The sequence below is a fragment of the Pagrus pagrus genome, assembly GCF_965226575.1.
Source record: "Pagrus pagrus genome assembly, chromosome: 10".
NCBI lineage: Eukaryota > Metazoa > Chordata > Actinopteri > Spariformes > Sparidae > Pagrus > Pagrus pagrus.
Window position 1 is genome coordinate 441,775 of NC_140194.1, and position 13,572 is coordinate 455,346.

The following is a 13,572-nucleotide window of genomic DNA, read 5'->3' on the forward strand; positions in this document are numbered from 1 at the left end:
TTGTCTTCAGATTTCCTGTAAACACACGTGAGCAGCATCAGTCTGAAGACCACATTTCTGCATAATGTTGAACTTTTACTTACAGAAGTATTTAAAGTAGCCACAGACACACGACAGACACGAGTTCACTGAGCTGTGGATTTAATGCAGGTTTCATCCATTCTGTAAAAACACCGTCCATCACTCAGCATCAAAGATACACGTCTCTCTTTTAAAAAAACAGGATGTATAACATCCAACCAGCTTTAAAACGCTGCCATGCTGCTCCACAGCCGACACTCGTGCTCAAAGCTTCTGCCAACATAGATGTAAAAAAGTATTATTGAGTCATTTACATAAAGTAGAGTAGGAGTCTGTGACATGGTGGGCTCAGTCCTGAGGTTTCAGAAACACTCTCTTTGTGTTGGTTTCTACAACGTTGTGGTTGACGTCTTCTTCTTCTGTCGCTGCTCTCTGACGCTTCTTTGCAAACTTCTTCTTCATGCTTCCGACTAAACTCTCGTACCTGAAGAGAGAGAAACATCCAGTCAGAAGCAAAAAATCAAAGTAAAATCCTCCAACACGTGGAGTTGAAACACAAATCTATCTGATCCTCATCAGGTTACTGACAGGTTTACTCCCCAAGTCTCAATATCATGTCCAGGTTTGACTATTTCACAGTAAAACAAAAAAACTCAGTTAAACTCGTCTTTAAACATTTAAGTGAGAACTAGTAAAGAGGTTCCAGCGTCCATCCTGCTCTGTGACATCACAACAAAACACCTGAAAGTCTTTTTAAATCTAAACTCATATTTGATTCATTAGCAGCTCGTCAGTCTGTTTGTACCTCAGAGCCATTTCTTCATCTGTGACGTCCGTTTGCATCCGGCTGATTTCCTCCTCTTGTTTTTCTTCTTCATTCTTCGGATTCATCAGAGCCATCAGTTTCTGTGACGGACGCAAAACAATGTAAACCGTCAACAGACCCGGGTCACATTTATATCCGAAGAACTGGATTATTATCTTATTTTACTTGAAGCCTTTTAAGAAAGTTTACTTTGTTTAAGTGTTCACTGTGTGACACGAGGAGACACTTTTCTTTAGCTTTTAGAGAAAATGTAAAAATACTGTAAATGTGAACATCAGATGAAATTTAAAGTGAACGTAGGATTTTGCATCCTTAAGATAAAGTATATAAATAAAAAAAGATGTTTTTACTTTTTGAGTTAAACACATGTTGACCTTTGTTTAGTCTGATGTGAAACAGACAACATCACTGTATTTACAGGTCAGTGTTTGAGCGTTCTGATGTCCTGACACTAACTTTTACGCAGAAGATGTGACGAATTCATGAAGAATAAATCAAAACAAACCTCGACTTCAGGATTGAAACCCTTGAACGAGATGCGACCGTACTTCAGGTCCTCACAGGGAACAAAACTCTTCTCCTCTATAATCAAGTTCCTGATGCAGAACAGAGGACATAATATTAGAAAGACGGTTTCAATTAGATAATTAGGTAGTTAAATACCTGATAGACTAAGTGTAAGATGTCCCTATAAAAACTGTACTGTCTACATTTGATCAGCTTTATAAGTCTAAATGTCAGCAGAGACCTAAACACTTTAATTATGATGAGTTATAAATCAAACATGTTTCAGTCTTTCCTCTGGCTCCTTACATTTATAAAAGGTGACACATTATAGATTAAGTGTTGGCTGATGGATTATATTTATGATGAAATTATTAGTGGGCCTTACTGTTCACAAAACATATATATTAATACAGTTCCAGTGGGTAGAGACAGACAGTTAACCTCTCAAAATTAAACTGGCAGATTTCTGAACGGAGTTTGGTGCGACATGAAGTGTAGCAGGTGAGTGGGAGGTACTGAGGGTGTTAGCACGTAGCAGCTGACACCTACTCTTTAGCTTTCAGCTCTGGCAGGTCCAGATACCAGTGTTCATCACTTATGATCCTCTTCTCATCTTCTTCCAGCTGCTTCTTCGTCTCTGCGTCCAGACCTCTCTGCATGAACTGTGGACTCACACCAGACCACACTTGAGTAACTCGTTTGTACACAGACAGGTAGGTAGTTGACTTTTCTCCAATGAGGAGCAGTTTAGAGGCTGAATTACAAGCCGAATAAATAACGAGTTCAAACTTAACATATCATACAAGATGTCGACGTTTTCCACTAGCTCGCTCTTTCAAAAAAGCAGAAATCCATTTATAATCTGATTTCTGAATGAGATTTGGAGTGGTCTGAGAGCTAAAGCTAGCTAACACACGGCTAGCACCTCTCGTGTTTATTAGCAAAGACGTCTTCACTGACCTTCATCCGCAGGAGGTTTTTGGAGAGTTTCACGGAGTCGTTCGCCATTATTGATAGTTTAAAAGTGACAAACTGATCCGAGAGCAGAACTTTGACAGTTTGAACACGAGTCTTCAGCCGAACCTCCACGAGCTGCTAACACTCAGACAGAAGCAGCCGAGCGTGGAGCGGCTTTGAGCAGTTAGCAGTTAGCAGTCCGGCTAATCGACCTCTGATAGCGATGACGTTCAATAGATCATCTTGATGTCAGAAAACAAGGTGAAGTGATGACTCCTGTCTGAGCCGGACTTTGACCCATACTATGTATTTATGAATAATGATACTAGAAAAATATAAACTTTAACTTAAAGAGCTAATTAATCATCTATTGTCCTACAATGTGTCCAGTTCATGATGGAGAAGGACTGGCGCAGATTCTTATGTTGAAGGAATGTTGACAAAGACCCGGGTGGGTCAGGGTTAGCCCGGGTGGGTCAAGGTTAACCGGGTCAGGGTTAACCCGGGTGGGTGGGTCAGGGTTAACCCCAGGTCGGTCAGGGTTGGCCTGGGTGGGTCAAGGTTAACCGGGTCAGGGTGAATCCGGGTGGGTCAGGGTTGGCCTGGGTGGGTCAAGGTTAACCGGGTCAGGGTTAACCCGGGTGGGTCAGGGTTGGCCTGGGTGGGTCAGGATTAACCCCAGGTGGGTCAGGGTTGGCCCGGGTGGGTGGGTCAGGGTTAACCCCAGGTGGGTCAGGGTTGGCCTGGGTGGGTCAGGATTAACCCCAGGTGGGTCAGGGTTGGCCTGGGTGTGTCAGGGTTAACCCCAGGTGGGTCAGGGTTGGCCCGGGTGGGTGGGTCAGGGTTAACCGGGTTATTCTGAGGAGGGTTATGATCTGCTGCTTTCTTCTGTTCCTGGTGGAAATAAAGACCCAGAGGCGGCTCTGTTCTGGACTCGTGCACCACGTGACACATTTTACATACTTGTACAAAAGAGGAAGGAAACCTCCCGGTATCCCTGCCCACTTTATCCAATCAGGACAGAGAACTGTGTAAGGGGGCGGTCCTGTCTGCTCGTGAACGCGCACGCTCCCTCCAGCTCGGCAGTGATGGCGGAGCAGACGAAGCTGCCGATCCCCGCGCTGCCTCAGACGGCCTACACCAGCAAGCAGGGCAAGAGGAGGAGGACCCTGGAGGAGAAGAGGGAAGCGAAGAGAGCCGCCTCGAGGAGGAGACAGGAGTCCTGCAGGACCCGCATTTATATCGGTGCCGCTTTCGATCGGTGGAAACACCTGAAGGACTCAAAGGGGCTGAAGAGCGACGCGGAGCTAGCTCTGCTGCTGCTGGACAGGTGAGCCACACACACCTGGCAGCAGCTGGACTCTGACTCGTTAGCTCAGGTGTTTGTTGCTGGGTCGTCATCTGTGATCAGTGCCGCTCGATGTCTCTGAGTTAGCTAACAGTTAGCATCACTCTGTACCTTTTATAATGAGGCACATAGCAGCACTGCTAATGTTAGCTCCCGAGCTACCGGCTAAAAGCTAGCTTAGCTAACAACTCGGAGGTATGAGCAGTTAGCGGTGATAAGATGATAATGTCCGTCTGTCCTGTCGTAGCTATGAGGGAGGCTGCCACACACCGACCCACGGAAAGAGACTCCCGCCCCGCGGGACCAGGAGCTCACCTGACAGGTAGCTGACGTTAGCTGCTTACGTAGCCTCTGTGCTTCTGAGGTCCAGTATGATCACAGTCAGCTGATGATGTGTTTCCTCCAGGCATCAGGCTGAGTCAGCAGATGTGCAGCTGCTGAACGGAAACAGCCCTGCGGAGGAACCTGGACTGTACCAGGTGGAGGTTAGGTGAGTGTGTTCCTGACGTCATCATCACACACAGGTGACTCTTTCTCCAGTACGTCCTCAGACCTCCAGCAGCTGGTGAGGCTGCAGCAGTAACTGAAGGACAGTTTATTAATAAATCAGACGTGCAGGTAGATAACTGTCCTGTTGTCTCTGCAGCGTGGACTGGGACGATGACACCTGGGAGGACGAGACGTGTGAAGGTATGCCTCTGTCATCATCTGAGGAAGAACTGACACTGGACGTGAACAGTGACGATGAGGAGGACAGTGATGAAGGTTATGTGCACCACGTCTGTGTTGGGTGAGTTGTTGTGACTGCATGTGTGTGCTGAGGGCTCCTCCAGAGAGGAGGTTCAACAAACTCAGGCTGTATTCGAAACCGCATTCTGTACTGCCAGTACACTGATTTGGCCAAAATGTAGTATGTGAACAAAAGCAAAATCTGCAGTACGCGAAAAGTTCCCGGATGTCGTACTGATTCGGAAAATATTTCCAGTATGCATCCGACCAGTCTACTCTGCCTACTGTTTCCCACAATGCAATGCGCTGGAGCCGGGATCATGGCGTCCTCGTCACGTACTCCGGAGCAGTACAGCGTTTATGTCTGTTAACATAAGTACAGTCACAGGCTGCTGACTGTTGTGACGAGAGCTGTAGGTACAATAGAAATCCAGGCTGTTGTACATGTGAAATGAAACAAAGTACTCTGTTAATTAAAACTTTTTTTTAATTAATATTTGGTGATGTCTGTACATACAGAGCTCCAGAGACAGCGCTGTACTGTGTACTGTCCACTACAGACATGAAGCTTCCCTCTAGCGTTAAGATAACTGGCCTGCTGTCTCCCCCGGGACGACGACGCATGTTGGCCGGCCGAACACCTCTGGAGACGGGCTGCTGCCTCTGAGACGAGCCGCTCCTTCTGGAGCTTCACTTCTCCAGAAACATCGAGGCAAATCACTAAACAGCCGTCATCTGAGTAAACTAACCGCACACTGGGGATCTGAACGGTTACTTTCTACATGAAAACATGTTAAAACTTAATAAAGTGACATATTAACAGCGCTGCAGCGGGAAATAAAACAGCTTCACGCCCGTTTTACAACTACCGCTGCCGGTCGCCACGAAATGCATTCTGGGAAACTTGCTACTGCATACTGCGGTGTGAACGGCGTCGGTCTGCTGAAGTAGCATGCTGAATCCCACATTCAGTACGCAGTATACAGTGTATACTAACGCAGTATGTAGTAGGCAGTACGGTAGTATGTGGTTTCGAAAACAGCCACTGAGGCGAACCCTGAACTCCAGAACAGCTGATCTGAGTCAGGTAAGTGGACTCTGAGTATGTTAACTCTGAGCTGAGCTCGTGCCTGACGACCAGTAAAAAGCCATCATCAATGGAGCTCCGATACTGGGATTCACCATGGCAACAGGGGAGAAAACAGGAAGCAGACATTTTCTGGGGGAAAAAAAGTAACACGGCTGCGGCCGTAACAAAAGTCACTGACTGCGGTCGTCTTTTCATTTTGAATTTAACATCACTGTCTTTTATATTAGCCTTTGAGGAAGTGGTTGAATGTTGTTCAATGTTTTATTTTATTTTAGGCTATTTTATTTAATTTAAATCAGCTGAAAATGAAATATAAAAACAGTCTCACAATTACGTTGTTGGAAAAGTCCACCGGGCTCTACTGATGGTTCCTGTTGTAGCTTCTGTGGGAAATACAGAAGCCAAATGAAATGTGAGTTATTTCTGTTTCTGGCTGCTGAAGGTGATTGATTAACCTGTGAAGTGATTAAAGAGGATGGTTCAGACCTGAGAGCACGTCAGCGATGATGTGTAGCCTGATATTCGCTGTGCGGCCGGAGAATATAAATGACGGACTGATGAGGAGCGGTTCTGTTGGGTCCAGTCCTCGTCAGGGAGCGAGAGCTCATCTAAATGAATCTAAATTCTCCTCCTGGTGTAAAACTATGTGAATTATTTCTGCTTCAACATGATCGACTGAGAAGGAAAGGACAGCCGCTGTCAGACAGCTCCGTCACACTCAGGGTTTCTTCAGGTGAACCTGCCAGTGAGCAGGTGAGGTCCACAGAGTCAGTTACCACAGTAACAGACCAGAGGTTCAGTTTCCTCTTTCTGGAGCTGAACACTCAGAGTTTCTCTCATCTCAGGGTTAACAAACTCAGAGCTTTCACAAAACCCACTTTCTGGAAGACCCCCCTGCTGTCAGTAGATCAGTGTTGTGTGACTGTTGTCTGACTGTTTGTTCCTGCAGTGCTGCCGGTGCCCCGAACACAAATATGAACACTGATCATGTTCCAGAAATCTGTCTCGGTGACAGAGGAGGAGGAGATGGAGACTCCAGTCCAGATCCAGCTGCTGATGTCCACGTAGAGACGTGACATCATCACTCGTCTCCAAACCAAAGCCAGTGTTGTGGTCCTGGTGAGTGTCCTCATGTCACAATACACACTTCAGTCATGTGAACGATGTGATGTCATCAGGATGCTGCGGCTACTCTGAGGAGAGGAGCACAGATCATAACTAAAATCTAATGAGACGTCTGATTGGTTTACATTGAACCTGAATAATGAGGAGACGAGTCGCTTCTCTTCTCTTCTCAGGTGACGCTTGAGTGGACGACCTAGTTTTGAATGTGACCAACGTGAACAACGACACTAAAGACATGAACATCACGGTGACACAGGTGAGAGAAGCTGCGAGGAACTCAGGTATTAGCTCAGGTGAAGCTGTGTGGAGGAGTGAAGCTGTGTGAAGCTGTGTGGAGGAGTGAAGCTGTGTGAAGCTGTGTGGAGGAGTGAAGCTGTGTGAAGCTGTGTGGAGGAGTGAAGCTGTGTGGAGGGTGAAGCTGTGTGGAGGATGAAGCTGTGTGGAGGGTGAAGCTGTGTGGAGGATGAAGCTGTGTGGAGGATGAAGCTGTGTGGAGGAGTGAAGCTGTGTGGAGGGTGAAGCTGTGTGGAGGATGAAGCTGTGTGGAGGAGTGAAGCTGTGTGGAGGGTGAAGCTGTGTGGAGGAGTGAAGCTGTGTGGAGGGTGAAGCTGTGGAGGAGTGAAGCTGTGTGGAGGAGTGAAGCTGTGGAGGGTGAAGCTGTGGAGGAGTGAAGCTGTGTGGAGGGTGAAGCTGTGTGGAGGATGAAGCTGTGTGGAGGAGTGAAGCTGTGTGGAGGGTGAAGCTGTGGAGGAGTGAAGCTGTGTGGAGGAGCGAAGCTGTGTGGAGGATGAAGCTGTGTGGAGGAGTGAAGCTGTGTGGAGGAGTGAAGCTGTGTGAAGCTGTGTGGAGGAGTGAAGCTGTGTGAAGCTGTGTGGAGGATGAAGCTGTCAGAGTTCTGCAGACGTCCACTGTTCATGTCTTTGTGGTAAAACACTGTCATATTCATGTGCTGCTGGTGTCATCAAGAATAGATCCAGATGTTCTGAACCACCAGTGTTTGTGTCTTTTGTCCACAGTTTCAGTCGAGCTAGAAGACAGAGACAAAGTGGAGTTTGTCCGTCACTCGACAGCAGAAGAACTTCAAAAAGACGAGTGCAGTAATGGACACAAGTGTTGTTTTAAAGGACAGTCACTCCCCGCTACAGCAGCAACACTGACGTCCTGCCCGGACCTCTCTGACCCGTGGACCTCTCTGACCCGTGGACGATATATTCTCATTTCTGAACATTTGTGCTGGAATAAAACAAACACTTCAAATGTCAACAGTGTTATTCCTGCGTCATAAAACCAACCAATCTGGGACTGGGGTCAATTTAAAATGATTATTGTTATTATTATTGTTATTATTTACAGGTTGAATTTTCATAATTGACTCAATTCTAAGAAAAATACAATAACTACGACAACAAACGAAGTCAAAGGGGCCTAAATCCTCCCTGGACAGTTAGAAAGTATGAGTTCACTGTACCGTCATATAAAGTGTTGACTGACAGGACACACTGACACATGATCAATACATGAGCGACACATGATCAATACATGAGCGACACATGATCGACACATGATCAATACATGAGCGACACATGATCAACACATGATCAATACATGAGCGACACATGATCAATACATGATCAATACATGAGCGACACATGGTCGACACAAACTGTATCAGTCAGTTCTCGGTCTCTGGGCTCGTTTGTTCTTTATTCAGAAAAATAAAGTTTGAAAAAATCAAATTATAACATTTAACAGTCAAACATGAGTTCATCAGTTACATTAACTGCTTTTATTACATATTTACAGTTATACTACAGAACTACTACAGTATTACTACAGTAAAGTAACTGATCCATACATTTACATACTGTTTACTGTGAGTCAGCTGATCATCACAGTCACTCATTTTATCTGATTGGTGAAGTTACGCTGAATACTCAGATTGGATGTAACTAAGTACGTTTACTTGAGTATTTCCATATTACTGTATACTTATGTATAAAGTAATACGTATTACTTCATACACTTATACAAAGCGACTTACAGTAATTCATACACATTCATACACTGATGCGGTGGCGGCCATGCAAGGTGCCAGTTCAGTATCTTGCTCAGGGACACTTTGACATGCAGACCAGGGGAATCGAACCAGCGACCTTACGATAACAAGACGCTGGCTCTCCTGAGCCACAGCCGTCCCAAGTTCAACACAGATCAGATTCCTGGACCAGAACGACTCGAGAATCAAACCCACAACCTCAAATCTTGGAGGCAGCGTCTCTACACACTTAGATTCAGTCAGAGACGTGGTTACTTCACAGATTACATCACACACACACACACACACACACACACACACACAGTGAAGCATGTTGTTATTTATTATTATAAATATGATCAGTTACAGTGAAGGAGTGAAAACAATATATATGATTTATGATATAATGTGTCCTGACAGCAGAACACAAGGAGCATTGATTACACAATCAATCGATCAGGTGATCATAAACAAATACATTAATACACATTTTTCTTTTCATTGCTGACGGCTGATTAAACGTCTTTGGGTCAAAAAAACAAACAATATTGATCAGATTTATGGACCAGCTCTCACTTTGGTTCTAATATTCTGACCCGCTGGTCCGCCACAATGATCAGAGCTGTGGAAGCCATTTTAAAATCATCTAAGCTGCAGTTTCATGTCCCAACCACCAGGTGGCAGACCTCTGCAGCTCCATCTTATCAATATCTCGTTTTCAGATATGACATCATAAATTCAAAATGGCGGAGGGAGGCGGGGCGGGGCCACACTGCGTCTGATTAGATTCTGATTCTGTTTTAATTAAAAGTAGAATCATCACATCACGTCTGTGTTCTGTTTGTCTCACAGCTGTGACGTTCAGTGATGTCACAGTGAAGGTGACCTTTGACCTTTTGTATATAAAATGTGTGTAGCTAACAGTAGCTACAGTCACGGATGTATACAGCTAGCAGCAGTTAGCAGGTACTCCCCTGTCTGAGTGGAGCATGAATTCAACAGGTGTCTGATTTTTACGTGCTGCACCTTTAAATTGATTGTTTGACCTGATTATTGATCCTGAATCGCTCTTTATACGCTGACACACGTGTCACTGGGCGGGTCTGAACATTAACATGGCAGCTAAGAGCTTCAGTTCTGTTGCTGTGGGTCCTGGTGGTCCTCAGGTGAACTCTTGGACCACCAGCTCCTTCAGGGAGCGCGAGGACACCTCCCCCCTCTCAGCGTCTCTCAGGACAGTCAGCTCCTCCTGTAACTGAGCCACAGGACGTCCCAGCTGATAGCCGACGTCCACCAGCAGCTCCAGCAGTGCAGCTCTGTAGTGTTTCAGCCTGTAGCGTCTGACGGCGGGCAGCGCTCTGTGAGCCGCAGCAAACGCCTGTTCTGGTTCTTCCAGGTCCCGGTAACAGACCGCCAGGGCGGAGAGGGTCGGTACGATCAGGGTGGGCTGCTGCCACGGCAACAGCTTCTCCTCAATACCTAACACGGTCTGCAGCTGCTCCACAGCCGGCCTGAACTGTCCCGCTCGCAGCAAACCGTGCGCTCGCTTCTGCTCCTGCTCGGTGAAGAATTTGGGGAAAAGCGGCGATCGGCGGACGCAGCGAACCGAGTAGAGTTTAGCCAGGTAGTCCTGCAGAGAGAGACGACGCTCCGAGATGATTTCAGGGCTGAAGTTCCCCGTCAGAAGTTTACGAGGAAGAACCACCTCCTCCAGCTCCTCATCGAACTCCTCCAGCAGTCTGTGGTGGAAGCGGGAAAAGTCGCTGTAACGGCGCTCCACCGACACGCGGCGGGAGTCGAAGCTGCCTGAACGCATCACCACGACCTCGTACACCTGCAGACCAACAAGAAGCAACCACGGTCAGCAGAGAGCTGCTGGGAGGAGGGTGTTATCACCTGTCCACAGAGCCAGGCTGACTGTAAGCCTCTGTTCCAGTCTTTATGCTAAGCTAAGCTAACTGTTAGCCTCTGTTCCAGTCTTTATGCTCAGTAACTAGAACCTGAAGCTGTCACATAAATGTAGTGGAGTAGAAGTAAAGAGTAGCATGACAACAAAATACTCAAGTAAAGTAGCTGTTACTTTGTATTTAAGTCCAGTACTTGAGTAAAAGTACTCAGTTACAGTGTGAGTTAGAGTATCTCACCACATGTTTGGACAGAGTGTGTTCGATGATCCGAGTTGATGGGATTTCAAACAGCAGCCTGACGGGTCGTTCTCTCTGTTTCACTGCCCTCCAGTTCTGCTGCAGCTCCTTAGTGGTTAAACTGGAACAGCTGGGAGGGTCGTCTACACACACACACACACACACACACACACACACACACACACACAGTGTGAATGAGCCTTTATTTAAAATGTTGAACTGCTCCTTTAACAATATTTCTTCAGTCAGATTAAAATCATTCTGATAACAGGGTCCAATTTAAAGTGGACTTCTGGTATTATTAAAGGAATAGTTCACTCAGTCATCATGGACTCGCCCTCATGCTGATGAGAAGTCCGGTGCAGCTGGAGGCGACAGATACACACCGGTATTTACATCCAGCTGTGAGCGACCGAGCGACACACAAACACGAGAGGGATCTGCTGCACTGGGGATTTCAACAGGATGTAAACCCGCTGTGGATCGTCACACCAGCGCCTCCAGGCGGATGCAGCATAGTGACGTCGTCTGGACTAAACTCTGGACGTCGCCACTTCAGGACACTTGGACTGCAGCGGACGAGCAGTATGGAGGAATATTACAACGTTTGTGTAGTTTTACGGACCTTTTCGTCTCGGGCACCATTGACGCTCGTTATATGGATGATTGCTGCCGGACGGTACCCCGCGGGTCTCCAGCTGCACTTTGAGGAATACGACACTACACCGGACTTCTCACCAGCGTGAGGGGGAGTCCATAATGACTGGACTTCATTCTAGAGTGAACTATTCCTTTAAACCTGGTTCATGTTCTGGAGTAAATGAGTCACACTCAAGCTTTAGGCCCGGTTCAGTGGTTCTGTGGTGTAATCCTTCTCTCACCATCACAGTTCTGTTTGTGTCTCTGACCGGCTGAGGTCATTGTTCTGAACCGTTATCTTTAATGATATACAGAAACACTGAGTGTCACTCTGACACCTGACGAGCAGTGGGTCTGGACTAAACCTGATTCTGACAACAGCTCAGTTCTGGTGAGATTCAGAGTGACCCGTCTGACATTAATAACTGGGCCCAGGTTCTAAAATAGTGGACTTCCCCTTTAACTGTGAAATAAAGTGATCTGATAAGATCTGTGTTCACAAAGAATGTAATCAGAGTACACATTTTGAACATCCACAAAGTGGATCAGTCCACTGTTCAGCACCTGACCCGCCAGAAATATAAGGGTTGTTAAAGGTTTACAGACGGGTTCAGTCCAGACTGAGGAGCCGTTCAGTTCTGATCATCAGAGGAACGTCTGGGTCCATGTGTTGACAACAGCAAGTTAATAATTGTGTAAAAATGTCAAAGTAACATGTGATGGACTGAGTCAGAACCTGGATCCACAGTCGTGATGTCCGTCTCCTCAGTGTCCCTCTCAGGTTCTGGTTCTGGTTCTGCCATCACAGGCAAACAGCTGATCCACAACACGGAGACATGAGGACATGAGACATGAGGAAACACTTAAACATCCAGCAGCTCGTTTATTAACCGACAACACTTACAGAACTATAAACGGTCTCACCTCGAGTCCTGCAGGTCCAAGTCCGTCCAGAACCACACACACACACACACACACACACACACACACACACACACACACACACACGTAACCAGATCCTTTACTGCAGTAAGTAGAAATACCACACGCTAAAAATACTCTTACATGTTACTCAGGTAACTTGAAGTATCATGTATGCAGAGTAAATGTACTTAGTTACTGTTCAGCACTACATTTAAACATGTAGTGTGTGTGTGTGTGTGTGTGTGTGAACAGACGGAGGAGGAAGTTCAACAGAAACATTCGAACCAACGAGAAACAAGAAGAGGAAGTAAAGAGCAGTGAGTGTGTGTGTGTGTGTGTGTGTGTGTGTGTGTGTGTGTGTGTGTGTGAAGCTACTCTCTGAATGCAGCTCTGTTTGGTTTATGGCTGCAGCGCTGCCAGCCGGGTGGTGTCAGTCAGCACAGTGAAGAGACCGCGTGTGTGTGTGTGTGTGTGTGTGTGTGTGTGCAGTCATCACGGTGACTCACCTGACAGAGTGAGCAGCACAGGCGGGTCTGAGCCCGTGAGGCTCGGCAGGAAGCTGAGTGGAGTCAGCACCGCCCTCTCTCCACCCTCAGCTCAGACTGACGTGTCCTCAGTTCCTCTGTGGGCGGAGACACTTCAGAGGACATCTGTGTTGTTCAGTCTCTCATCTGGACGTCACCTGGTCTTTCTCAGTCATCAACATCTGGACTGGTTCTGAATGTGTTGACCAGATGTTGTTAACGTTGCAGACTCTGATGTTCACCTGATGTTTACTGAATATGTGGAGATGTCTCTGACGTCACGTCACTTCAGCTCATCAGTGGACGTTTGTGTGTCTGTGTGACACCTGATGACCCGGTTACACAAACTTTGTGAACTATGTGTTCTGCTCCTCCTGAACACAGGATGTGATGTGATGAGACGATCACGTTATTAACACGACGTCCATGTTTCATTCTGAAACGTCACGATGATCCTGAATATTTCAGTGTTGTAACATATTTAGCTCAACGTGACCTCGTGTCAGCAGCAGAAGTAAAAGTACTTTTACTTCACTGTTAAAATACTCTATTACTCTGTTACAATTCAAAATCTGCACATTTTTAATCTCGATAGACAGTGATGTTAATATCAGGTTATAGATGTTGATCAATATATTTACACATTATTATGATTATTTATATTTATTCAGGAATAATGTCAGAGTCATGACAGAGCCTGAAC

The 13,572-nt window shown here is 46.4% G+C and overlaps 3 protein-coding genes across 4 annotated transcripts in view; 1 reads left to right on the forward strand and 2 right to left on the reverse strand.

Moving 5' to 3' along the window:
- Positions 1–124: 124 nt before the first annotated feature.
- The window catches only part of mphosph6 (M-phase phosphoprotein 6), a 70,195-nt gene continuing 56,747 nt past the window's right edge, over positions 125–13,572 (reverse strand). The window contains exons 2-6 of the mRNA XM_084365367.1: positions 2,315–2,448; positions 1,904–2,016; positions 1,353–1,443; positions 827–927; positions 125–505 (exon numbers count right to left, since the gene is read on the reverse strand). Coding sequence (XP_084221493.1) covers positions 370–505; positions 827–927; positions 1,353–1,443; positions 1,904–2,016; positions 2,315–2,362 — 489 coding nt within the window. The 5' untranslated portion in view covers positions 2,363–2,448 and the 3' untranslated portion in view covers positions 125–369. The remainder of the gene's footprint in view (positions 506–826; positions 928–1,352; positions 1,444–1,903; positions 2,017–2,314; positions 2,449–13,572) is intronic.
- Positions 3,221–7,866, forward strand: LOC311264480 (uncharacterized protein). Its single transcript, XM_084365366.1, has 7 exons — positions 3,221–3,641; positions 3,907–3,981; positions 4,066–4,149; positions 4,306–4,449; positions 6,428–6,597; positions 6,777–6,859; positions 7,620–7,866. The coding sequence occupies exons 1-5, from the start codon at positions 3,400–3,402 to the stop codon at positions 6,552–6,554; spliced, it is 672 nt and encodes a 223-aa protein (XP_084221492.1). The 5' UTR covers positions 3,221–3,399; the 3' UTR covers positions 6,555–6,597; positions 6,777–6,859; positions 7,620–7,866.
- Positions 9,780–13,106, reverse strand: snx20 (sorting nexin 20). Of its 2 annotated transcripts, none has more exons than XM_084363796.1 (4): positions 12,852–13,106; positions 12,158–12,237; positions 10,783–10,925; positions 9,780–10,472 (listed from the first exon to the last, which is right to left on the reverse strand). In XM_084363796.1, exons 2-4 carry the CDS (start codon positions 12,222–12,224, stop codon positions 9,801–9,803), a joined length of 882 nt encoding a protein of 293 aa, XP_084219922.1. In that variant the 5' UTR covers positions 12,225–12,237; positions 12,852–13,106; the 3' UTR covers positions 9,780–9,800. The 2 variants fall into 2 exon arrangements, with proteins under 2 accessions (XP_084219922.1, XP_084219923.1); XM_084363797.1 differs by lacking the exon at positions 12,852–13,106 and adding an exon at positions 12,346–12,582.

Excerpts from the sequence above, each read along its gene's own strand:
- LOC311264480 (XM_084365366.1), top strand. The coding sequence starts at position 3,400 with ATGGCGGAGCAGACGAAGCTGCCGATCCCCGCGCTGCCTCAGACGGCC. Across the intron at positions 3,982-4,065 it reads ACCAGGAGCTCACCTGACAG|GCATCAGGCTGAGTCAGCAG; the intron begins GTAGCTGACGTT and ends TGTTTCCTCCAG. Across the intron at positions 4,450-6,427 it reads GTGCACCACGTCTGTGTTGG|TGCTGCCGGTGCCCCGAACA; the intron begins GTGAGTTGTTGT and ends TTGTTCCTGCAG.
- snx20 (XM_084363796.1), bottom strand. The coding sequence starts at position 12,224 with ATGGCAGAACCAGAACCAGAACCTGAGAGGGACACTGAGGAGACGGAC. Across the intron at positions 10,926-12,157 it reads CATCACGACTGTGGATCCAG|ACGACCCTCCCAGCTGTTCC; the intron begins GTTCTGACTCAG and ends GTGTGTGTGTAG. Across the intron at positions 10,473-10,782 it reads ACACTCTGTCCAAACATGTG|GTGTACGAGGTCGTGGTGAT; the intron begins GTGAGATACTCT and ends GTTGGTCTGCAG.